This window comes from Colius striatus, chromosome 12, assembly GCF_028858725.1.
Source record: "Colius striatus isolate bColStr4 chromosome 12, bColStr4.1.hap1, whole genome shotgun sequence".
Lineage (NCBI taxonomy): Eukaryota > Metazoa > Chordata > Aves > Coliiformes > Coliidae > Colius > Colius striatus.
The window spans coordinates 14623516-14648155 of record NC_084770.1 but is presented as its reverse complement, the minus strand read 5'-3'; the positions used below and the strand labels follow the sequence as shown (position 1 = coordinate 14648155).

The 24640-nt window shown below is 45.0% G+C and overlaps 2 protein-coding genes across 2 annotated transcripts in view; one reads left to right on the top strand and one right to left on the bottom strand.

Moving 5' to 3' along the window:
- Positions 1-5479: 5479 nt before the first annotated feature.
- Positions 5480-6359, bottom strand: LOC133626475 (RING finger protein 223). The gene has a single exon (XM_062006048.1). The coding sequence runs from the start codon at positions 6314-6316 to the stop codon at positions 5480-5482; it is 837 nt and encodes a 278-aa protein (XP_061862032.1). The 5' UTR covers positions 6317-6359.
- Positions 6360-22766: 16407 nt separating this feature from the next.
- SGPP2 (sphingosine-1-phosphate phosphatase 2) overlaps positions 22767-24640 on the top strand; it is a 32956-nt gene continuing 31082 nt past the window's right edge. The window contains exon 1 of the mRNA XM_062005855.1: positions 22767-22979. Within this exon, the coding sequence (XP_061861839.1) occupies positions 22767-22979 (213 nt within the window). The remainder of the gene's footprint in view (positions 22980-24640) is intronic.

Genomic DNA, 24640 nt, shown 5'->3' with positions numbered 1-24640 from the left:
AGCACCCTGGTACGGGAAGAGACCACAAGTGACCTGCAGCAGAACCTTCCCTCAGGAGTCACAAGTGTTCCCCAAAGTAAAGGCTTTGAGCCCCAGCTCCGAATACACAATAGTCCACCGTTCTCCAGAGGAATGTGCACACCTAAAATTCCCATTCAGTGGGGCTTTGCCTGTTTGCACAACCAGCAGCCTTAGCCAGTTGAAACAGTTGGTTCACTCCACTTGGATTGTTCACTGAAGCGGGACTTCAACTGAAAATCCACACAAAGCCTATACCACACCTGTATTCTTCAGCTGTGCTGTGTGCAGGCAACTCACTCCATCATTTGCAAAAACTATTTCATACAAAGTGTTACACACACTAAGCTACTCTGAAAGAAAACCTGAATCCCCGTGATGGTAATTTGAGCTACAAAGAAGAGCATTAAGGTAAGAGGCAACAGTATTTCCACAGACATCTGTGAGACATCTTAATAATGTATTTTACAGTGGAAGGAAAAAATAGTGGAAGTTTATTCTTTTCTGTTCTTTAAAGCACAAATACAGACAGAAACTTGCTTTTCAGGGAGAGATGGTCATTTGAGGTTCTCAGCCTCCCAATACTGTTATTGACTCTCACCTTCAAAATATGCTTCCAAAATGCTGTCTCAACAAAAATAGACTGGATCCAAAGTCATGCCACGAAATTCAGGTCCTTGCTCTATCTTGCAGGGATGTGGGACTTCTGGGGTTTGGTACCCACTGCTGATAGCTGTATTTTAATGATTTGTCTTTGTGGTACACTTCTAGTGATTGTAAACATGACAGTAACTGCCATGTTGCCTCTTGCAGGATAAAAGAATACAAAGTACCTCTGCATGCTGGCCTTTTAGCTAATGCAGCTAGATAACTGAGGTTTTTATTCTTTCCATGCATTTAAAAAATACTTGAATGTTTTCCTGTCAAATCTGCTGTTCAAAAGATGAATACCTGCCATTACATAAAGACTGCATCGTTATTTACTACTTGTGAGCTAGTGATGCAGAAAGGAATATGATTTCTTCCCTCCAGCTGCAGTGTTTACCAGGGACACTTTCAAAGCAGTGAGAAGAAATAAAAACTTACACACCCTGGCACTGAAGGTACATAGTATGTTTTAAAAACATAATGCTGCTTTAAAAAATGACTTCTTGAGCACACATTATTGAAGTGGGGCAACATGAAGGAAGTAAAGCTGTAACTTGGAAGTGATTGTCCTAATGCGTCCTCATACACTGTATGTGGTAGAAGCTCCCCACAAATAATGTATACAGGGACTCTGCCCTGGGGCTGCAGTCATCTCCAGCAAGCAGAACTTCTCTCAAGCAGAGATGGCATCCACTGGTCCCAGCCACGGTGGAAAAGAACAGCTTACAGTAGGTGACTACTGCGCTGGGTTCTGCCCTCCCATCTGCTATTTCCTTCCTCTCTTGGACTAATACCACTGATGTCTGGCAGCCTATTCCACATCACAAACTTAACACTCAATCTAACCTTCCAGTTTGGAGTGTAGTACGCTGCACTTGCGTAGAGGAACAGGAGATTACCACTATAAGAAGTTTAAGATCTTTTGGCATGACTGGAAACTGCAGATCTTTGAGTTCATGCAGCCTGTGATCCTGCAGGTCAAACAATTCCTGAGAAAGCTTCAGGCCATTGTTTACTTTCCTGGTGCTTCAATTTTATGGTTGTAGCTGTTTCTGCCTCAGACTGCATAACACAGAGAAATGCTGCACAGCAAAAACAAAGTGCAAGGGAAAAAAAAGCCAGCAGCTTGTATTTCCCATGCTTTTCCCCATGGTGCTGTGGTATACCCTGCCTCCTCTGCTTTCCCACAGCACCATTTTTTCTGTATGATGTGTGGATAGTGTAACTGAGGGACCCCCATTCAGCTGCCTATTGCTATGCATTTTCAGATAACTAGAAAACACAAGTGTTCCAACTGAAATAGTTACAATAATAACACACCACCAGCCACGTTTTTTTTCTTGTCTTTTACTTAACCTTTTTTTTTACTGAAACTTGAGCAAGTTTTGGCTTTAGACAAGCGATCTGCACACCCAAAGCTACTCAAAATACAAATATGATACTGGGATTCTACAGTAGCCAGAGATACACACAACACATGATTTTTTCTGACTGGTACTGTGATGTGGATCCAGACTAATGCTCCTGAAACCAGTGGTTTCCCCAGATTTGCGTAAGGAGAGAGGATTTGGCATACTGTCAGACTGTCCATTTTAATTTGGCTCTGAAATATTTTCAAATGTATGGGTAGGAACCTGATACGTAATACGATCGTTCCATTGTGATTAAGCCTGAAAATCCTGTTTAGGCCTGTGATCTTCAACTTTCTGTAACGTGCCAATCTCTAAACATTTTAAAGGTCACCCTCACGTAACAAATTTAAGCTTCTGATGATCGATTTGCTTTTCCTACTTACCTTTCCACAGATTCTTTAGAAGTAGTCAATGGATCCCAGTTGAAACCATTGGTTTAGTCAAAATGGCAAATACTGTTTACAGAGAAAAGGCAAGGATAAAACTAGGATGTGGAAAGAAAATGATGGACTACACACTTCTTCCCGTAATCAGTATTTCAGGGCATCGCTGCAAAACAACTTATGTTGCACCTGCAGCTCCTGTGAACGTACTGAAGGTGGTGTGAGCTCACGAGCTCTCCCAGAGTGTCAGCAGAGCGTCTCACAGCAGCCAGAAAGTAAAGGGAGAGCTCTGCAGCGAGCTCTGGCTGCCAGCATACAGAGCTAGCTTCGGCATGTCTGCAGGAAATGGAGCTACAGCAGTGTCCACTGCCCAGGCTCACCTCAGCTGTGAGCTACCAGAGCTTAGCTGTTGGAACAAAAGTGCTGACATGCATGCTGCATTTGCAGTAGAAGCACAAACAGGAAAATCATGTATCAGTGCATATGATGTACACACGTACATATCATATATATTTATTTTTCTTAGAAAACATTGCTGCTGTTTATGTCCATTAATTTACAGATATTTCTTCTTACTACAGTATCATTTATAATACTTTCACTTCTGTAGCACCTCCTCATCAAGGATCTCCAATTGCTTAAAAACTTCAATAAATAAAGCCTCACATCTTGCCTGTGAGGTAGGTCAATGCTATTATCAAACTTTACAGACACGTTAACTGAAGAACAGAGGTTAAGGCCAAAATTGTCAAATGTTTGTACCTGAAGTCAACCATCTAAATTCTCATTTAGATGCTTAAACAAAAGTCTCGTGATTTTCTTTGGTGCAGAACATCCACAACTACTGCTGAAGTCAACAGGAGCTAATGGTCAGGCCTGATTTTAGGAGGCATACACCTTTTGCACGGCTAGTGAGCAACTCCAAGTTTGAAAACACTGGTCTAAATAAACAAACCACAGTCAGAGCCATGGCTGATCCCAGTAATTTATCTCCTCAGGGCCTTTATAGTATGATACATGACTTTAAAAGGCTGGTGCGGATCTTTTTTAAACAGACCTAAGTGACACAAAAATCGGACACTGCTTCCACAATCTGTGTCCATCGTAAGACAGTCTCTATCAATACCACTTGGGTTTGGGGGTGTTTTTCGGTGTCAGGTTTAGGGTGGTTTTTTCAGATTCGTGATAGTCAAGACAATGCACCATACACATCACTTGTGCAGTCATAAAACACATCACACATCTTCACCTGCTGTCTTTATATCTCTAGATAGTGAATTCTTTTGCACTTGTGATAAATAGAAGTGGTCAAGTAACGGTCTACTAAGAAGATACTTGTCAGAATATCATGCAGACACCTTGCAAAACACACATACTAAAAGATCACTTTTAAAATTCTTAAATTGTTAAGCACAAAAATAATTACCTCATTCCATTACAGTACTGTGTAGAAACACGCAATAAGCAGCATTACCTTATTCCCAGTAGAATAGATTATAACAACTAATTAAGTTAAAAAGATTCAGGCACCAAATGAATTATCCTGCAACACACAACAGTATCTGTACAGAGTGCTCTCTTTCATATACTACAAAACCAGCTGCATGGCAAGGTTTTTCCAGTTCACGTTACTAGCATCTCGTCACCACGTAAAAGTCAATTCTGATATTCCAATCTCACAGAACAAATCCATTTTCTACTGGCCTTTATGGGAACTCATAACACAGAAGAGAAACTTGCTAAGTGGGAAACCCACCATCCTATTACAGCTACCTCAACCAAAGGTAAATGTTCAATACACAAACTATGCTACTGCATTCCACTTTTACAGCGATGCCAAAAGTCCATATGTTCACGTGGGCTTCTCTCACTGTGTAAAAACTGAAATCAATGGCCAGTGAAATATTACTCTCTACCACAGGAGTCTCTTGGCTCTATTTTAGAGCTCCACTAATTAAATCATCTTCCATAAATGGTTGTAAGTGTGCATTGTAGTGTTTCAATCTCCCACATTAAATGAGAATTTCAAAGAATTAAATAATAAAGCTTATTTTAAGCAACCAACAGAGGGCCCGATGGCCTTCTAATAAAATTATAACAAAACCATACTCAATACATCTTCGAGTAACTTTGGCTCAGTCTTTTAAAGATAACACATTTCAGTTACAGCTTCTTCTATATGTATTTCTTAACTTCATAAAGAGAAAACATAAAACGCATTGAACATCGTGATCCTGTTCTAACCACAGTAAATCTCTCCAATTATCTTCCAGGTGGGGGCAACAGTAAGCCAGTTTTCTTTAATCGAGATTGCGTCCTTCTGCATCAGTGAGCACAGAAACCAGGGTACATTCTAGACAGAGGTGGGGAGGAGTGTGTCCTCCAGCCTCGGAGCCGCAGCTCCCCAGGAAGATGTCCCTTTGAGACATCTTTGCTAGAGAGGCGTCCTGTCTTCTCTCCAGGGCGGCAGGACCCTCTGTGGCCCCTCACCTGGTTACCCTGCAAACCATCCCTGCCACCTCGGATTGCACCAGAGCCGCGGGGCTGGCCTGGCTGCAGGGCCTGCCGTGACGGGTCTAGGGCCTGTCACCGTGGTAAGGCTGTGGCCTGGGTCCTGTCACCATGTTGGGCCTAGGCCCTGCCGCCCCCGTCAAGCCCCCCGCCCGGTGCTGGCGGGCCTGTCACACCCGGGAGAGACGCTGCCTCGCCCGTATTCCCCCTCCCGCCGCCGCCCATCCGCCTCTCGGCTGCGTCAGAGCTAACACCCACTGAACGCGGAGTACCTGCAGGCAGGAGCGACGGCTGCCGGGCCGACCCGCCATCTCCCCTCACAGCGGCACATGGGATGGACGGGCCGCGCGGCCCCTCACATCCCGCTCCGCGCCTCCCGCCCAGCCCAGCTCGGCCCCTCAGCGCCCGCCGCCGCCGCCCGGCTCCGCTCCGCGTCTCCCGCCCTGCCCAGCCCAGCTCAGCCCCTCAGCGCCCGCCGCCGCCCGTCCCCGCTCCGCTCCGCCGGCGCTACGTGTCGCTCCTGCGGGCGGCCGCCGCCCGGCCCCGCGCGGTGCCGTTGGCAGTCGCCGCCGCCGCCGCCTCTGGCCGGTACTTGAGCCAGCAGATGAGCCATGTGACGACGACGGAGAAGAGGGCGAGGATGCTGGCCACCGACAGGCAGATGGGCCCCACCGGCGACGGCGAGGCCGAGGCGCCGGGCCCGGCGTCGCCGCCGTACTGGTTGACGAAGATGAGGCCGGTGAAGAGCAGCACCACCATGGAGAGGAAGGAGACGACGACGCACACGCAGCCGGCGCTCAGCGCCGCCCGCTTGCAGCTCTGGCAGCTCTCGTAGCCGCCGCCCGAGGAGCGCGGCCCAGACCGGCCGGCGTGGGCGGGAGGCGGCGGGGCGAGGGCGGCCGCCGCCTCCCGGGCACGGGGTGGGCGGCGGGGCGGCAGCGGAGGCAGGCTGTCCTGGGGCAGCGGGTCGCGGGCCCGCAGCTGCGGCGGGCAGGAGGCGGCCAGCTTGGTGTTGACGGGGAGGCCGTTGACGCGGTGGTCGGGCAGCGCCGTGCGGTGGCGGCAGAGCGGGCACGCCAGGGAGCCACCAGGAGAGCGGCTGGGCCCCGGCCCCGGCTCGGCGGCGGGAGGCTGCTGGGCGGCCCGCAGGTGCAGCTGGCTCAGGCACTCCTGGCAAAAGGTGTGCAGGCACTCCAGCAGCTTGGGCGCCCGCCGCTCCTGGTCGAAGTAGTTGTAGCAGATCTTGCACTCGTAGTCCTCATAGCTGGGGGCGGCAGCTGCCGCCGCCTCATCCTCCTGCTGCCCGCCCTGCCCTACGCCGCCCTTCTGCGCCGGCTGGGCCATAACATCTCGCCGCAGGGGGGACGGAGAGCCACGAAAAGGCGGGGAGTCCCGGCCCGCGCAGAGCCGCGCCGCGCCTGGGAGGCGGGCGGGGAGCGGGGGGAGCCGCGGCCCCGCCGCCTCCTGGCCGCGCCCGCGGGCTGCGGCGCGGCGCGGCCCGGCGGGAACGGGGGGGCGGGACGGAGGAGAGAAAGAGGGAGGGCCGGCAGACGCCCGCCCGCCGCTCTGCCGGGGGCTGCTGGCGGCTGCCGCGGGCGGGGGGGGCGGGATCGGCGCCGCCCGCCCCCGGGCCACCGGTGCCGGGCGACGGGGAGCGCGCCACGGACCGGGGGCGGCTGCAGCGGGGTCGTCGTCTTGGGCTGTCTCGCTTGGACCAGTCCCCCGCGCCCAGCACCCGTTGGAGAGACGTGCGGCTCCGGCGCAGCCGGGACGCTGCAGGGCTCAGCGGCGTGCCGCCTCTCCGCAATGGGGTGCGGCGGCCTCCAGCCCCGAGGCTCGAGGAATCATAGGTGGAAATGACGGGCAGCTATTTAGTCCTGAATTCCTGAGGTTTTTGTTTGTTTTTTTTAAAAACATTTCTGTTCACTTTAACAGTTCACGAGGATTCCCCAATGTGATTACGCATTAGGACCAGCTGTGACGCTTACAAAGGATGTTTTAGGCAGCGAACACTGCTAATCAAGGGTTAGCGTGGGAAGGCCCATAAACTGGCAGGTTAACATTTGTTTAATGCGTTGCAGCTCGCAGGCTAACCTGTGTTTTGCCTATCTTCGGGAAGAACTTCTCGTGCACTGCGATTTTCCTTCATTATGCACTGTGAAAATAAAAGATTTTATTGTTGAAGTGAGGTTGAGTGAGCTACTGATATTTACATCCTGTCATTCCTGTTAGATTGATAACTTTTGCCCTCTTTAGTGAAAATCCAAACAAAAAGTATTCATAGCTTCCAGTGTTGTATGTTGAACAATCTGATAGATGTCACTAAATGACATTCTGCTCTGTCATATCAGGGAAGTCCGAAGTAACTCCATTATCTTGGTGTAAAACAAGCCATGTTGTCATTCTGGAAATGCACTTGTGGGTTGGGATAGTTCAAGGCAGGTAAGGCCTGTGTTTCAGGGATACCACATAGTCCTGCTGTGTTGCTAAAGCTGCATCTTGGGAACGTAAGCTCTGCACGGAGAGATGGCTCAGCTCAAGACATCTCCTCATTAGTGGGACACGCACTTCACTGAAAATGCTAGGGGAAGCTTCCTCTTCTCAGTACTGGACTCTTCTGTCTATCTGTGCTAGCACTTTTTTTGTTCTTGAGCCTTGAACAGTCTTGACAAGCCAAAAACCAGAAGGAAACTATTGTTTAGAAAGACTTGTTGGAAAGATGAAAAGGCACATATTGCTAAATTGTGGTGGTAGATGTGAAGATTTTCCATGAGTCCTTGGGCAATAGAACTAGCAAAAGAGGAAACTTCCTTACAGTTTTTCAGCTTAGCATAAACCAAAACAATGGGATAAAGTCAAACTGAGAAAAGTAGGAACACTCTCTGTGCAGGGAGGCAGATCCTTTTTGTAATTTATCTTAGGAGATGATTTAGAGCCTGTTTAAAATGTAGGTTCAGTCTCTGAAAAGAAGAAATAAAATGACTTCTGCAGTCACTGTCCATAGTGACAGTTCCACACAAGCAGTCAAATATCACCCCTTTGTAAACACCCATACTGGTTAGCCACCTCACAGCTCACAACAGGGCATCCCTGAAGAATTTGGACTGTATTCATCTAACTTTTGTATCTGCCTTTTTTTTTTTTCCCTCTCATTTACCCAGATATTCCTAAATGTATGTTTCTAGTGGTTTGTGTTGTTTCCCAGTTATCCTCGTTTTCATATTTAATTAGTTCATTGTTAAAAGATATATGGCACATTATCCCAGGCACCACCCTTCCACTTAATATTATTGCCACTTTCACAACCCTAGAACTTCCAATTAGTTCTCAAAACACATGAAAGTCCTTAGATCAAGCAAATCTGCATTAATTTCTCAAGGAACATTTTGTGAAGCACTGTATCAAATGCTTTAATAAGGTCCAGATACATCAGCTGTGTTTCTAGTTCAAACTACGTTGCCCTTGTCTTTTGTGTTCTGAGTTTTCTTATCTGATGTGTATCTGCCTTGAGGTCAATTGAAACTCCACCCAATAAGAACGTAAAAGTCAGTACTGGGAAAGCTTCCTGTAATGCTGGCATGGAAGCTACGCAGGATAGATGGCAAAGTTGAGCATAACTGAAACGTAATAAGTAAAAATGTTGGATGTGAAATGAGAAAAACTGGTGTGTAATCACAGTTACTCCTGTGAACATGAGATTGGATAACTAGGTCCTGAACAAGCAAAGTTATCATAAGCCCTAGAGAGCATTATTTCATAGAACATGTAAGCCATGTGGTCTCTGTGCCTGGTGAGATGATGATTTTTCCTTTGAAAGGGTGCAACTCCTACTTACTTCTTTATGTATCTAGTGGGTTCTGTCCTTATCCTGTTGCTAGCACAGGAACTCATGTGGTGACACAGCAAATCACATCATGGAGATGATCCAACTAAAGTAATTGCTTTTCTGCTGGAACAACTCAGCAAAGCAGGTCACTGCCTAGGTGCACGAGGTCTGCAGCCAGTGCAAGGGAAAAATGCCAGTGACTCTGTGGTCAGGAGAGGAAATGAGGCTAGGACCACAGTGACAGTGATTCATATACTCCTACCTTACAATGGAGCAAAGCTATTAATGATTTCAGCCTTTTTGTCTTAACCAGCAGCCTGCCATGTATATAATGGGATATTACAGTTCAGAGCAAGGCATGAAACTGTGACCACCTGAAGAATAAACAGTATTCTTGTATCCTCCATGTAGGAGAATGTACAGCTGTAGCTCTTCAGGGGCTGGCAGATTCACCAGGAGGGAGGTGTGTCTGTGCAACACACACTCCTACTTCCCATGACGAGGTGCTGCCCTGGCTCCTTGCTCACTCGGACTGGCAGAGTGCCCGGCCTGGAGGTGAAGGTGGCTTCATGGCTGGGTTCCTCTGAAGACTCAATCCATCATTCTCCCCAAGCAGAGGACTTGGATCACGAGTAGTGGAAGACATCTTCATGTTGAATTTAAAGATTTCCTAGGCTGGGATTGAAAAGAAGAGAAATTTATTCAGATTTTTGGAAGAGTGACTGTATTTCTCAAGATCCAGTTTAGTCATTTTAATTACAATGAGTATTTGTTCTTTGCATTGTCAGCTTGTAGGGACTGTTCTTTAGTGGCAAAGATGTATTAGTTATTGTAAAGCAAAACATCTGAAATGCAACCGAGCTGATTCTGAGGCCTGACTTTTGGCTGAACCTCTATTGGAGACTTTGGATGTTATTCAGCAGAAGTGTGTTACAAATTCTGAGCAAAAGTGGCAAATCAACCCTTGGGAAATACACATTTTTCCATTTAAAGTAATCATCCTGTGGCTGGTGAGAATTGATTTTGTAGCATTTGAAATATTTGGGCTGTTTTACCCAGTGCCGTGTGCCAGTTTTATGGGGGCATAAAACCTGGTCTAAAAGGTGTAACAGTGAAAAATGAACTCACTGATGAGCCAAGCCCAGAGCCTTGTAGAAGAATCCTCCCATTTTTCACACGAGACTTGCTGTCATACATCCCTGCAGCAACAATGTCTTGTGTAGCTGATTCAGATTTCTGTGTTTCTGTCATAAGTTTAATGAAATTCAACGTCTTACTTTTTATTCACAGGTAGGAAGAAGGTTCTCTCTGATGTATGTGCAGGACAGGAATGGATCGGATGCCAACCCATTCACATCAAAAGTGTTAAAATCCTGAGGTTTATGCTTATGTTTTCTATACATTTCAGCAATGAAGCGGGTTGTTTAGGACTGATGCAAAGGTCATTGAAGTTAGACTGATAGAAAGGTCATTGAAGTTAGGCAGCTCTTCTGCTAAGTCGTTGTGGTTTAATATACTATCAGGAGGTCTGGGGGCAATATTTAATTTTTAAAATGCCATTTCTGTTTTATAAATATTTTATTAAAATATTAAAATAGTTCATTTTAATGACTTTTATGAGATTCTGCTTATTGTATGTCTTTCTAGAGTGCATGGAGTGACTAAGCCTAGAGTTCATTTGGGAAATATTTAGAAAAAGAGAACTCTCTTGCTTTTCATCATTCCACCTAAATTATTTACACAACTTTCCTTCTCCAACCCAATTTCCATTCACTTTTGAGACGTAGAAAAAGCTGTGCATTATTTTTATGCCCTATTATTGTACTGCAGAATGCTGCAGCATCATCTTCTGCTTTCTTCATGTTAACATTTATTTCATGTAATGTATTTGTGAATAATTTATAATTAAGGTGCTTTTGAACCTTTTCTGTCATGGAACTATCGTGAAAGCTATTGCATGCATGGTCTATTGCATTCAGTACAGAAAGGAATGTTAATTTTCAGTAATATTTGTGGCCCATTTCACAGAACTAGAAAAGGAGAGAACTACAATTATGAGCAGTTCTATGTCAGTTACAGCCATATATGAAACGTGTTGTTCCCTCAATGCGTGTAATAGGAAAGCTGCAGAGGCACCATATTTGACACTCTTCTCCCATGTTATTGTGTTGTAGCTGCTAAATATAGTCCTACTTCAGTTGCCTCAAGCAATGAGGAATGATGTGTGAAAGACAGTGCCTTCACTGACCAGAGGTGAATGCCTCTGCTGGTGAGGTCTCTGCTCTCTCTTTTCTTCTTGGTTAAGCTTTAAGCTCCTCTTTCTCACCCAGTGTTGATCGGCAGCCCCAAACACAGATTCATCTTCATTTGCATCTGTCTGATGTCCAATTATCAGTAATAAAAGGGCAAGGGATGTGGGCTTAAGGCTGTGGATGACTACATAATTTCTGGTGGGAATCATTTCTGCTTATTCCCATCCATTTATTTTCCATAATCCTGTGCTTTCAGCATATCCCAACCAAGTAACTGTATTACAAGCTTTGGTTAAGAAAAGATGAGGAACCATTTAAAATAATGAGGGTATGTTGCATGAGTGCAATATCCTTCTCAAATAGCCAAAGTTTAATGGCAATGAGGAGCATTATCATAGACTTACTATCCAGAGCAAACCCATCTCACAAATGTTATTTAAGCTGATGGCAGACGTGGGCTAATTCTACAGTTCAGGCAGAGGTGACTCTGGTACTGTCTGTGCAGACCTACATTTAATCTAACTAAATCAAGATCAACTGTTTGCACTTCAGAACTGTGCCCTTGGGTCCCTCAAGCTGTGTGGTACAGGGAAGCACAGCCAAAGCAGCCGCCTCTCTCTCATGTACAGCACCGTATTAACAGCTCCCTGAAGCAGGAACTGTGTTTCTGTGTTAGGGCAGATCTGCCCTGGGTGTTTGCAGGGGTTTAATTAATCTAATTCAAAGCAGTATTTAAATGGATGCAGCCATTTACATTGATTGCAGCTTTAGGAACAAATGGGTTTTTTTTAAAGTTTACCTTCCACCAAGCAAACTGTGCTCCTTCAGACCCTTTGCTGATGATACAATAGAGAAAAGAATCCAGGAATTGCATGGGTTTAACTGTGTTCTTTTCCAAAAAGGACCAAGCTGAAGAGAGAAAACCTCAGAGAGGTCCTTTGTTTGGGTCAGCGCTGTGTTTTCTGCACACCACAGCAATAGTGAAAACTGAATTTGACACTGGATGCTGATTTAGGTGTTGGTGTGGGGCTGGCAGAGCCTGTTTGGGTTGGCTTGGTGCAGCGTGCTGCTGCAGCAGCCTGCGCAAGCAGCCGGAGCTCTGCAGAGCAGGGCCTTTCGGGATGAGAGGCTGCTGTGTCTCATGTGGCACCTTGGGGCTTAATATCAAGCTAAGTGTTTTATGGCTATGCTGGCCACATTAAAGCAGCTTAGTGAAAATATAGTCAAAATTAATAATTGCTAATAACAGTGATTAGGGCAATTAGTGAATACATCATGGCTATTTGCTCTCAGGCAGTTATTTTTCTGCTACCTAAATTGTCCTTGCATTGTACTGAGGAAGAAAAGTTATGGAATCACTTTCAAAGATTATTTAGTGCTTTTGGAGCTCTGTTTAAAATACACAATCCACATTTCAGTTACAGCTTTTTCTATATATTTCTATTTAGAAAATGATATGCTTATTACAGCATATCGTTGGTAATGTTGAATTATCCCTGGAGTAAAGTCCTGATCCAGTGAAGAAAGCTGGTAAGAATTTTTTCATCAGCTTCAAAGGGAATTAATTTTTATCCTTGGTAAAGACAGAGACATTTTTTTTAAAGACAGCTTGGGATCAACTGCTGTTGCTTAGACCACAGTACTATGTTTATGTGCTTAAATCAGTTTTACTCAGAATGAGAAAAAGGTGAAAGGTTTGGGGACTTTTGCTTTCAAACTAGTGTGTATATTCAGGTATTAAAATAGGGATTTTTTTGTTTGTTTTGAGCTGAAGGGAGGATGTGGGAGTTTCTTGGGTTTTTTAGACAAATTTTGACATCTTCTCCCAAGACACAATGAATTTTAAAATCACTTAAAATGAAAAACTAAAAAAACTAAAAAACTAAAAGCTGCTGTATAGCAAGCTGAAGGCCAAGGGACTATTTCTGTCAATTTCTCTGGCCTGGAGGTTACTTTCAAATACTATTATATTCTGTTATAGGTTTGTTTCAACTTTTTGCTCAAGAAGTGCCTACATAGGGGAGAAGAAACTGTAAGCTTCACCTGGGTTAAGGGGACATAGAAGCTGGGTTGCCTCCAGAGTGGCAGGGCTGTGTGCCACCCTCACCATCTCTTGCTCTCTCCATTGCTTGGAAGCCTCTTCATTCCCTACCTGGATCTCTGCAGTCCCAGAGAGGTGCAGCCTCTGCCTTTAAGAGTTAGCAGTCAGAAAAGCAAATCAAGTGTCAGGGTAAATTGGAAACAAATGTATACTGGAACAGAAATCATCATTTTGCCACTGTATCAGTCACATACCGAGCACTGTGTGCGCTTCTGGTGCCTCTTCTCTAGGAAGGACAATGTTCAAGGAAGAGCTTCCTTATGTAGGAAACCGAATGGATCAGGACTCCACAACCTCCTGAAGAGGTGGCTTAGAGGGGATTCAATAACAGTCTAATTGACTCTGCTGAACAAGCCAAGCAACTCAGACACAGTGAATGGATCTCCAGCATTACAAGGGGATGGAGACTGCCAAAAGAGATGCTGCCAACTTCTAAACTCTCCCTGCCAAGGGTGACTGTAACTCTAGAAGGAAAGAGATATCTGATTTGTTACTTGGCATACTCCTGCTGTATAGTCTGTTCTGCTGGCCTACTCATTTTTATAGTATTGGAAAGGAAGAAGAGAAGCTTTTTCTAATGGGTTGATTAGATATTAAATGTTTTGGAACAAAACCAGCTAACAACTGGGATGTCTTTCTGATGGAGGTGAGAACCTAGAATGTTACATTTGGAGAGAAAACTCCAGTTAGCTAAAAATTCAGTTCTAGCTAAGAAAGAGATTACTTCATCCTAATTTGGAATTTAAATTGCTTTAATTGAAAAGTGTATGGTTCCTGAGTTTTATGAGTAAGAATAATTGAAAATAAATTAAATTGCCTTTTTTTTTCGGTTCACAATTGTTTTCCCCACAAAAATGTGGGCTGAATTTGTACTCCCACTAGTGAATGCCAATTTGGAAGAATTCCACTGGATTCATTGCAGTTGCCTCAGTTGTACCTTCCTTAGCCAGTACAGAATCAGGCCCTGTGTGCATAATTTTTGCACTTTTAGACCTGAGGGAATATAATTGTGAGCCAGGCAGAGGTCCCATTCCAGATCAAGTCTTTCATATGCAGATTATAAAATCAGTGAAAAACAAGCTTGGTTTGGCACTTACTTTAAAAGAGACCTTTAGAGGATTTTATCAGCAGCAGAAGAGGCAATTAATTGTTCATGCTAGAAATCATCATTTATCTCATTTTGGGAGATATGATCTATACTGACTGGCTTTTGTGTTTAGAGAAAAATACTGTATTTGGCAGAAATTTTCTTAGTGCCACTTCAGGTCTCTGGAAGCACCTCTATGTTCAAAAAACCTCATCCCATAATCTTAGAGAAATATCTTTACCTAATGTATTTAGATCAGTATTTTTGTTGATATTTATTTCTATAGTCTTTTCTCTTTGACTGAGGCTTTCAATAAGATTTCAGCAGCTCATCGAAAGTTTCTGTGTTAATTCTGCTAGAAGAATGGACGTTGAGTTATAGTCATAGTTTGGATTTGTAGATGCTAGTGCAGGAAGGCACCCAAGGAATGAAACTTCTCTCGACTCTTGCACTGCTAGAGACCTCATAAACACTAAGTTAAAGATGGTTTTCTCTTCAGCCATTACCAGGAAAGCTGCCAACCAGATGGATGATCCATGGTGGATGGTCAACGGTCACAGTTAAAAGATCTGTAGGTGCTGCTAGTGTCTTTCAAAAGAATGCATTTTCTCCAAATGAGGACAAACAGATAGAGATAACAGGATGTGTGTAGATGTCCGTGCCTGTGGATGTCCTCTCTAAAACAATCAATGGATGTCTCAGGTCTTGTTGACTTGCACAGTGTCTGCACAAGGGCCAGGGGTCAGGCTATAGCACTGTGAATGCTGCTGTAATATTCACCCTCTCAGTCAGAGGGTGTAGCAGCTCGTGGCAGGCATGACTGGTCACCTCTTGACTGACATCTGATATCCAACAATTTGATGCAGAGGAAATATTTTTTACTAAAATAGTTAAAAATGATTATTCAAGTAGCCCCATGGACGGTTGATAGATTTTGTGTTAAAGTGATATGACAAAGTATCTCTGTGTTTCTCCCAAAAAACACTGAAAATGTCTGCCATTTGGTGATATTTAAATACATCTCAACAGCAAAATGAGAGTGAGGCATGGTAGAAAATCTCTGCTATTATGAGTTAGAGGTAAATGATGAATTATGACTCCATTCTGAAGAAGTATGAAAGAGCTGCCCATCTCCTCAGTCTGCCTATGTCTGAATTCAGCAATGTCTTCAGAGAGGTGTGTAAATGCAGGGCAGCTCTACATTTCTGTATTCCTTATGGATACCTTTTCCTTCCTTCCTTCCTTCCTTCCTTCCTTCCTTCCTTCCTTCCTTCCTTCCTTCCTTCCTTCCCTCCCATGGTCTGAAGATGGTAACATGTTTAAGGCACTGCAAACTACTTCAGAAAGCAAGGGCAGGAGAGCCTGAGGCTCTGGAAATACACTGGTCACATCTGAAAGAAGTAGTAGTCTCAACTTCACTCATCCATGGATAAGAACAGCAGTACCTTTGCTTCATCAGTAGCTGAGTGTTAATTTCTAGAGTCAGGGAAAAATTCCCAGAATATAAAAGTTTCTTTCTTACTATCCTGTACAGTTCCTTTCATATCTTTCAGTGTTTGAAGTGGATGACTTGTATTATTCCCAATGAATCAAGGCAAATGCTATCAGACTTCTTAATGATTGTTTCTATCTACTACACCATAAAAAGTGTACATATGTATTGTTCTTGGTCTACTGCCAGTCAATCAAAGTTAAAACATTGACATATGGGTGTGGGATTTTTTGCTATCTTTAAAATAGGATCAATGACATTAAGGTTTGTCATGTAAATAGTAGAAATAAAGCAAAAAAACCCAAGAGCTATTTATGGTTTTAGGATGACATCTGTAATGTGGGTGGCAGTAGAATGAAAAGTAGACAATTTCAGAGCTCTTCATGGTTTAATGAATTGACTGAGCATACACTTTTTAGTGATTTCGAAAGTGTTAGATACCCAAAGTTTATGCATGCAAGCAAAACAAATCTAAAGAACTAAAGATAAAATAAATCTATGAACTGGCTGCACTAGCTTCAATCCATTTCATTTCCCCTTTTCCACTCCCACCCTTCCTTCTCTGGACTGTTAACTCCTGAGCAGACTTTTTGTGGAAACTCATAAATTACCTGGAAAAAAAACCCCATTACCATGTCAGCAGCTCCCAGAAAAAAGCCACTGTTGCCCTTCTCAGGGTGCTTTTTGTTGTCCGAGTTTATGCAGGAACTGAACAATCTTGATGGCCAGATTAACCTGCATGGGCACTGCCCGGCTCCATACCACAAGTAAACAGACTTTAGAGGAAAGAAAAATACCCTCAGTCTGTTGCATTCCTAACAAGTGTTCGACAGCAGTGACTCATGCTGTTGTAATGTAGTGATAAACATTTAGAAAATATCATGCTGCAGCTAGCTAGAACATAAGAGGTTCCAAAGAAACATAAGTAAAAAATTTTTCATTGTGAGGGTGAAGGAGCACTGGCACACGCTGCCCAGATGGGTTGTGGAGTCTCCTCTGGAGACATTCAAAACCCACCTGGCTGAGTTCCTGTGTGACCTGTTCTAGGTGGTCCTGCTCTTGCAGAGGGGTTGGACTGGATGATCTTCTGAGGTCCCTTCCAACCCTTAAGATTCTGTGATTCAGAAAAGACAGCAGGTTGTTTCATGCATGTAAAGGGACACTAAGCAGAAGATGAAGTTGCAGGATGGAGAGATATCTGACTTTCAAATCCATTCTCTGCTCTGAACAAGATGAAGAACCCTGGAAAAATGTGCAGTGCACAGAGTGCATTTGGAAGTGGTCTCTTCCAGGGCAAGGTAAAATGCTGTGCCCCAGCACTAGTATCAATTACTTCTCTTCCAAAAAGGTATGTGATTTAAGTCAGCAGCTCCTTTCCAACAGTTTTTGCCCAGTTTTTGGCACCTGAATGTGGGCTGCCCATTGGCAGCTGACCACTTAAAGACTGCGTTCAGACTTCCTTCTGAGCACATGGGCTCAGAGCAAAACAGAGCTTTCTAGAATAATAGCTTGCTTGAAAAACAAACACATTGTAAAAAGTAGAGTATTAAGCTGTATGCAACAATAATTACTCAAGAACTGTCTTAATGTTGTCTTGATGTCACTTTTTTAATGTGCTGATTAGGATTTATTCAAGAGAGCATGCCAGAGGATGTATCAGAATAAATCAAGCAATGAGAAAGGATGTTTGCTCAGCTGAGCCTTTCCATCTGTGCTCACATCTCAGTAGCAAAGCTGTACTATCAAACTGACCATTTCCAGGGGAGCTGGTTGTAACAGTCTAGGAGCTGGTCACCCTTAGCAAAGATCTTCCCAGATGCTTTTATGGGAGTGATTCATGGAGGCTGCTGAATTCCCTTGTCTTTGTGTCACCTCTTCAGTTCAGTTACTGACTGCTATAGGGAGAGATGCAGCAGACAGCAGCATGGGAACTGTCATAAGGAAAATACTAGGAACTCCTTCCATGGTTTAAAGTATATAATGGGAAAATTCAACCCAGAGAAAGGTAAGTTTTCCTTGGTTTAGGCCTGAACTGCTGTTGAGACAACCAGAGTTTTTTTCCAGAGGACTAGTATATGGCATTGGAAATAAAATCAGACAGGTCACCTCTTGTGATAATCAAGCTTTTAAAAATTCTTAGGGGTTAAGTTTGATATTAAAACACAGTGTTATTAATTTATCTTCTGCTGTTACTTCCAAAAACACTAAAACAGCCAAGGTATGATATAGCCTACAAATAACCAGAAATGTTGAGAACACCTCTAGAAATTTCACGGTAGATGTGCATGCAATTGAAGTGTCCAAGTGATATGGTGCAGAGTAATTATTTAAATGACATGCTAATCATTGCTGGAAATAAGCAATACCATTCCAAGCAATGCAAATCATAAGCAATTACATAGCATTATCTGGTTACTTACACTGCAAACAGAAAAGTTAATTATTCCTACCCAAGACAGCAGCTGCAGCTTCAGCACATTTTCTTGCAGTTTTTGGAGATGCTTTCATCTTTCCAAATTCTAAAATTCACTTTGTGCTTGTACTTATGTTCCCTGAAACTGAAAATATGGCCACATATATAATAAGGATTTTATAATGAAATGATGTGAGAATTATAAAAACATGGATCTGCAATTCCATTTTTTCCTGTGCATAAAGTTATGGGAGTTGATGAGCAGTTTGGACCCTAAAGGACTGATACATTCAGCACAGACTGTGTGCTGCAACTGTACATTTTTAAAGCCATCTGTGCAAAGACTATTGGCTACATGTCCTGTGCATTAAAAGCTGTGAAGGTATCACAGAAACATGTTCCAGTCTTGCTCTGTTGCTCAGTGTAACTAACAATCATGATATAACGATGATAGAAAAGATTTTCTCTTAGTCAGAAAAGGCACACAGAACATGCAGGCTCGAGATCCGTTACAGCTGTATGGACTCGTGTTATGCCAAATCAAGTTGGGTTTATATTGTTACAGAGATCAAATCTGGGAGAGATTCAATGGGAATTGTATGTATCCATGACTTTACATAGCAGACACAACTGTTCCTCCTGCTGCAGAGCAAAGCCTGGTGAAACTTTGGGATTATTTTTTTAATTGACCTTTGCTGCAAAAAAAAAATCTTCTGAGAAAATGTCTTCAAAATGAGTGTTATTTGAACTTTGATATGCATTGAATCAAAACAAAAGACTCTGACAGCACTGAGAAAACCATATTAGTCTCTCATGCATTGGTTTCTAAGGGCACTTTCTACAGAACTTTGCTGTCTCTTCACCATACTTCAAAATCTTTGGTTCTTCCAGCTAAGATGAGAAAGCTCCATTTTATCCCCTGTGAGGTTAGTGGGTGGTCAGTACAAAAGTCTAAGATATAAAACAGTGTGTTCAATAACATGTCAACTAAATGAAATGAAAATGCAAGAATCTTATAAAAGGAGTGCTTACAGCTTTTGCTATCAAAACATAGATTTTAAAAAAAATATGCAGTAAACAGTAAAATATGGAAATTGCCAAAAAACAGTGAAGGAAGATGAAAGAAAGAATTGGGCTCTATGTTGAGAAAATGACTGAGGATAACAAACACATACAGATGAAGCTGGGAAAGAAATTTTGTTCAAAACCTGTTTAGATACAATGTGCCACAATACTGATGAGTTGGTGGGATTTCTGTCTTCACTGCATGGTCAAAGGCTATCTGTGTCTAGCCACAAGCATCTTCAAACAGTGAAGAGGGATGGCAGAAAAACTACAATGCAAGTCTCAACCTCAGCCTCTGGCACAACCCCTATCACACTGTCAAGCTCTGTGGTCCCAGGTCCCAGCATGCTGGTGTTTGTAGCTCTACCCTGCTAAATCTTCATCAGCCCTCCAAGTATTAAAGATATTAGTAAGTCCTTTTTCCTGCTAGCAGAGATGTCTTACAATGCTGTGTCTCTGTCCCTACTCTACAGCAGTTACAGTAGAGGCTTCGGTCTATCAATGTTCATGTCATCTCAGTGGGTATTTGTTTGTAAAACTGCAGTTCTGGCATGTGTGTATATAACTAATACCCCTCACTGCCTCAAAGGGCTGTCAGCCAAAGTAACTTGAAGGATGATCTTCCACAGTGAAATGTGGTTGCTGTCTGTAGAGTAACAGTAAAAGTTATGCTCGTATTTGCTCCTCCAAACCTATTGCCTCAGCTTACGAGTCAAAACAAGACTTGTCTGGATGTCAGGATTGCAAACTCATGCTGGCATCTGAAAACTGAGTTGTGTTCTCCTAGCATCGTTATCCACCCCCAGTCATGGAATTTGTACTTCACGCTTAGCTCTGTTGATCCTGGAGGCAAAATTACTCACCGTCATGACAGTGACACTTGCTGTTGTTAAGGAAATGCCTTCAGCACCAGGCACTGTTTTCAGCTTTCTCAAAAGTTATCCTTTGTACTCCCATCCTTCACGCTTATCCTCAGCCCAGAGGTGATTTTCTTCCCTTGTGAAAACGTAGCTGAATGCTAAGCAGCTATTAGTGAAATATTTTGGCTGTAGATGAGGTAGTTGCACCAGTTAAAGCTTTAAAAACTTTTTTTTCCCCTTTTTCAGATTGACAGTTTTTCAGTAGCTTTCCTTAAACACTCTCAGAATTGTATTCATCCAGTCCTTTGCAGTGATGTTGCTTCTGCTGGTTTTACAGAAAACTGCCTTTCTAAATGTCAGAAAATCTGTATGAGCCACACAAAGGGTGGTACAGTTCCTGAATTTTGTATCTGTTTCATTTTGTTGTGGTTTTGGGTTTTTTTTAAAAGCAAATCTTTGAAGAAGTCAAATCCTGAGTATTTTTCTTGCCCACCAGAGGTAATGTGAGGAAGGTCTCAGGAAAAGGCAGTTGTTCTGTAAGAATAGAAGATGAATGATTCATACTCTTGCTTTGAGCAAGAATAAACAAGTTGTTCCATGAGCAGTGCAAATGATAACACAAGCTTCCTATAGATTTTTGTTCCACATTACCAGGCACTTTCTACTCTCCACTCCTCAAACCCTCTATCATTTTTGTGGCCCAAACACCTCCCACTGATGTGTTACAGTCCTTCCTATGATCCTCTATCCCATCCTGGAAGTATGTGTACTTTGCTCTTGCCTGTCCCCAAAACCATTCTGCTGCATCCTGCCTGCACCAGTTAGGTACCGAATAGGTGAGAGGTGGCATTGCCAGAAGCACGCTGTCCACTATTCCACTGCCGTTCCTCCCTAAAGCTGCAGGAGTGCAAGTCTGTGGAAACCTCTGCTCCAGTGATGAATGTGGGTTGAATTTGCCAGATGGTTCAAAAATTGGTTGAGGGGAGATGGTAAAGGGCAATTGATTAGCTTGATCATCATCAATGATCTTTTTGAATACTCTTTTTGTAATACAATGAAAGTAGCCATGAAGGAACTATGGATTGAACTCATCCCAAGTTAGTCTATGTAGAAGGAATTAAACAATATAAATGCAATCTTCAATTACAATTCCCCATCCATGGACGTTTCACATATCTGAGAAGCAGCAAAAAGAGCAGAAAAGCCTCCCAGGTACTTATGAGCGCACCTAATAAATTATAGAGCCATTAAAACCAAACCCAGAAGTAAACAACAAATAATTCCTGCAAGTAAACATATAACCCAGCTGGAAGGGGCAGCCTCCCTCCTCAGCCCACATGAACTGCTTCTGCCAACAAGTGAGCTGCAAGGCTGACGTCACAGCCACAGTGCGAGTGTGCACCAGCAATGAGGAAAGCGCTTGAGACGTGGTGTCCCCTGGAGATATGGTGGGGCAAACACTGAAAGGCAGAACATTACATTTTGAGAAGATAAAGGAAAAATGATTGCACAAAACAATGAGGTCTATGGAGTTTGTCCTAGAATCAGAACAGGAATGAAGACAATCCATCCCTATAGTTCCTCATGAAGGCCATGCTCTTGACAGCTGTGGAGCTGTCCTGGCCCAAGCTGTGGCTGAGGGCTGAGAGGATCCTGCCATGCTGGGTGAGCACCTCCACAGTCAGCCCAAGCAATGGCACAGGGCAAACAGACTTTCTCAAAAGCAAAGGACTGTGCCTTTAGTTTTCCAGGGCTCCAGAAAGAAAAACCCCATGTGATCCTGGATAATCTGAGGTATTTAAGAGGGGGAAAAAAAACCCCCAATTTTTCTATAAGCCTACACTGAGCAAATGGGGATTTTGCAAGCTTTGTACAAAATACACTGCTGGGTATAGAAATGGGCTGTTCTGAAAAGTAAATACACTGACAAAACTAAAGTTCCCAATATTTCAAAAGCAGGAGTCAGCAAGTGCAAGTCTTGTAGCCCTAGAGCTTGAAGGTTATCTTCCAAACGGTAACTTCTCTCTTTCTATGGGAAGCTCCGTAGCTGTATTTAAGGGAGAAAACGTTTAGAGATGTGTGCTCGTAGGTGTATGTGTACATGTGTATGTATACAGCATGTATGTGTGAACATTCAAGAGGGCTCCAGGATGGGACAAATGGGTCTGGAGCCAGCCCAGGGTACATTTTATATGCAAGAGGTGAGCTGCTGGGAGACAGCCTACGTAGCCCTTCCATGCAGAGAAGTGTTGGTGTGAGTGCTGACACAGGGAAAGGAAGAGGCCCTTCCCTGCAGCCGTGTTCTCCTGCCTTTGCGTGATGCCCATGTTTAAGTGTTTTCCAGGGAAATCTCCACCATCTCGGCAAGCTTTAGGGTGTTTCACCTTTAGGTTAAGGTCTGTGTTTGACCCGAGATGGACTAGATACACTTTTATTCCCCACTGGGGTAGGAAAACGGCAGAGACGAGAGGACGGTGCTGCGTTTCCCGCGTGCGGGACCAGGGGTATCCCGCGGCCCGGCCGGCAGGGGGCGCTCCCGGGCGAGGCCCCGCACCTGGCGGCCGGGGCGGCACCTGGCGGCCGGGGCGGGCCGGGGCGGGGCGGGGCGGGGCGGGGCGCGCGCATCTGCCGCGGCCCCTGCGCGGGCTGGGGCGGCTCGGGCCGTGCGCTGCGGAGCGCTGCGGAGGCAGCCGCCAGCATGGCCCGCCTGCTGCGCTCCCTGCGCAGCTCACAGCCCGTGGCCCGCTTCCAGCGCCGCTGCGGGCTCTTCCCCGCCGGCGACGAGGGCGGTGGCGACCCGGCGGAATGGGTCCGGGACAACGGGTCCTGCAACGCCGCGGGCGCGCCGTGCCGCTCGGCAGCCGCCGCCCGCGCGTCCCCCAACGGGGTGCGGAGCGGCCGCGGCGCGCAGGTGAGTGCGGCGGGGAGCGGCCGGGCCCGGCCGTGACTCAGCAGAGCCGGCCCCCGCGGCCGGGCGCGCCGGGACTCCCCGGGACGGTCTCCCCGCGTGCCGCCCGCCGGCGCGGGGGCGGGAGCAGCGATGGAGCGGCGGGGCCGCCGGTGCGGTGCTGTGCAGTAGCCGCCTCCATCCGGCACCGCCGGGGAGCCGTTCCGGGGATTCTCCGCCTACTCCCCCATCGCAGGTGCCCCCGAAATGAGCTGCTGGGTGCGGGATGGGGAGCAGGTATCTGCCTGCAGAGGGCTCCGGGCAGCTCCGCAGCCTCCCCCTGCACGCGCGTTTTCCCGCGGGTCTCTCCGCACCCGGGGTGCAGCTTTTGGGGTGTTCGCTGGATGTCTCCCGTGGGAGGGGGCTCGGCCCGGGGCCCGGCCGCGTCTGCTGTTGGCGGCTGCGGCTCTGCGGAGATGGGACGGGCGCTCTGCACTTCAAAGCAGGCGCTTAGTGGCAGGGTCTGTAATTCACTTGTGTATCTGAAGGGAACAGGGAAGGAAGGGCATGACGCAACCGATGTGTACAAGTTGGATGACCTGCTTTTTCTCTTACTGTAATGACTTGAATTCATTAGCAGATCACTTTGTGGTGCCTTTTGGAAAGGTGGTGTGATAATGGTCTTCCAGACTCTGCTTGCAAAATAAACAGCCATGACTGCCACAAATTTAACACTTCTCTTTATCCTTCCCTGTTCTACAATCGGTGTGTGAATTCCCACTTCAAGCACCTAAAGAAATTCATCATCTCCTGCTTGACTCATTCTCAATTACAAGATAAGGAAAACTGGGGTAGTCCTTCAGTTTTCTTCCAAGCTACAGCAAAGTCTGTTTTTGGTGAATTATGCAGACAATTTACTAAAAGATCTGCTTTCACTACGTGCCTCTGAGCAGTGAGGTACTTACTATAACAGTGTTGATACTGAAGTCCTGCCTAAGTTAATGCTCCATCAACTGAGCCGTTCACCTGGAACGATTGTTTTGGGTTTCACAAAATAAGGCATGACTGCCTGTATGTGAATGGTGAGTATGTCCTAGGTGAGACCTCATGAGACCTGGAGATAGAAGCAGAAGGGTTTGTTTCCATATGATTAGGACTCTTGCTTCTGGAACATGTGCAAGTTGGGTTCAAACCCAAAGAAAACAGAGATGGGTGTAATAGCTTGAAGGGTGTGTCAATAAAGGGCTAGAATCATGAAGACAGATTCACTCTGCTCTTGTGAAAATCCACCTTTAGGAAGAGGGTCTTCTGCAACCTGCCAGAAGATGCAAAAAGGGAATTCTGGTCTTCCTTATGTCAAAAAGCAGACTTACTGCTCTGCTAAGGGGATTTTGCCCTGATCTATCTGCAAATCACTGGGTTTACGAGCCTAATACACATAGAAAAGGCCTTGGCCATAAACTCTCGATGGACTGTGGTATTTTCTTGTTCTCAGCTGCAGATGTTTGCAGAAAGATGCTTAAGCGTTGCTACTGCATCTCAGTCCTGGTGACCTTGGGTGGCTCTGTGTTCAGCTTGAGCATCCCTTCCTGAAGCCTGGCAGTTCCAAAGTCTGTATTAGCAGCACAGAAGCTTTCTGTGAGGTAGTAACTGTCCTATTACTGTGTTGTTTGGTTTGTTTTTTT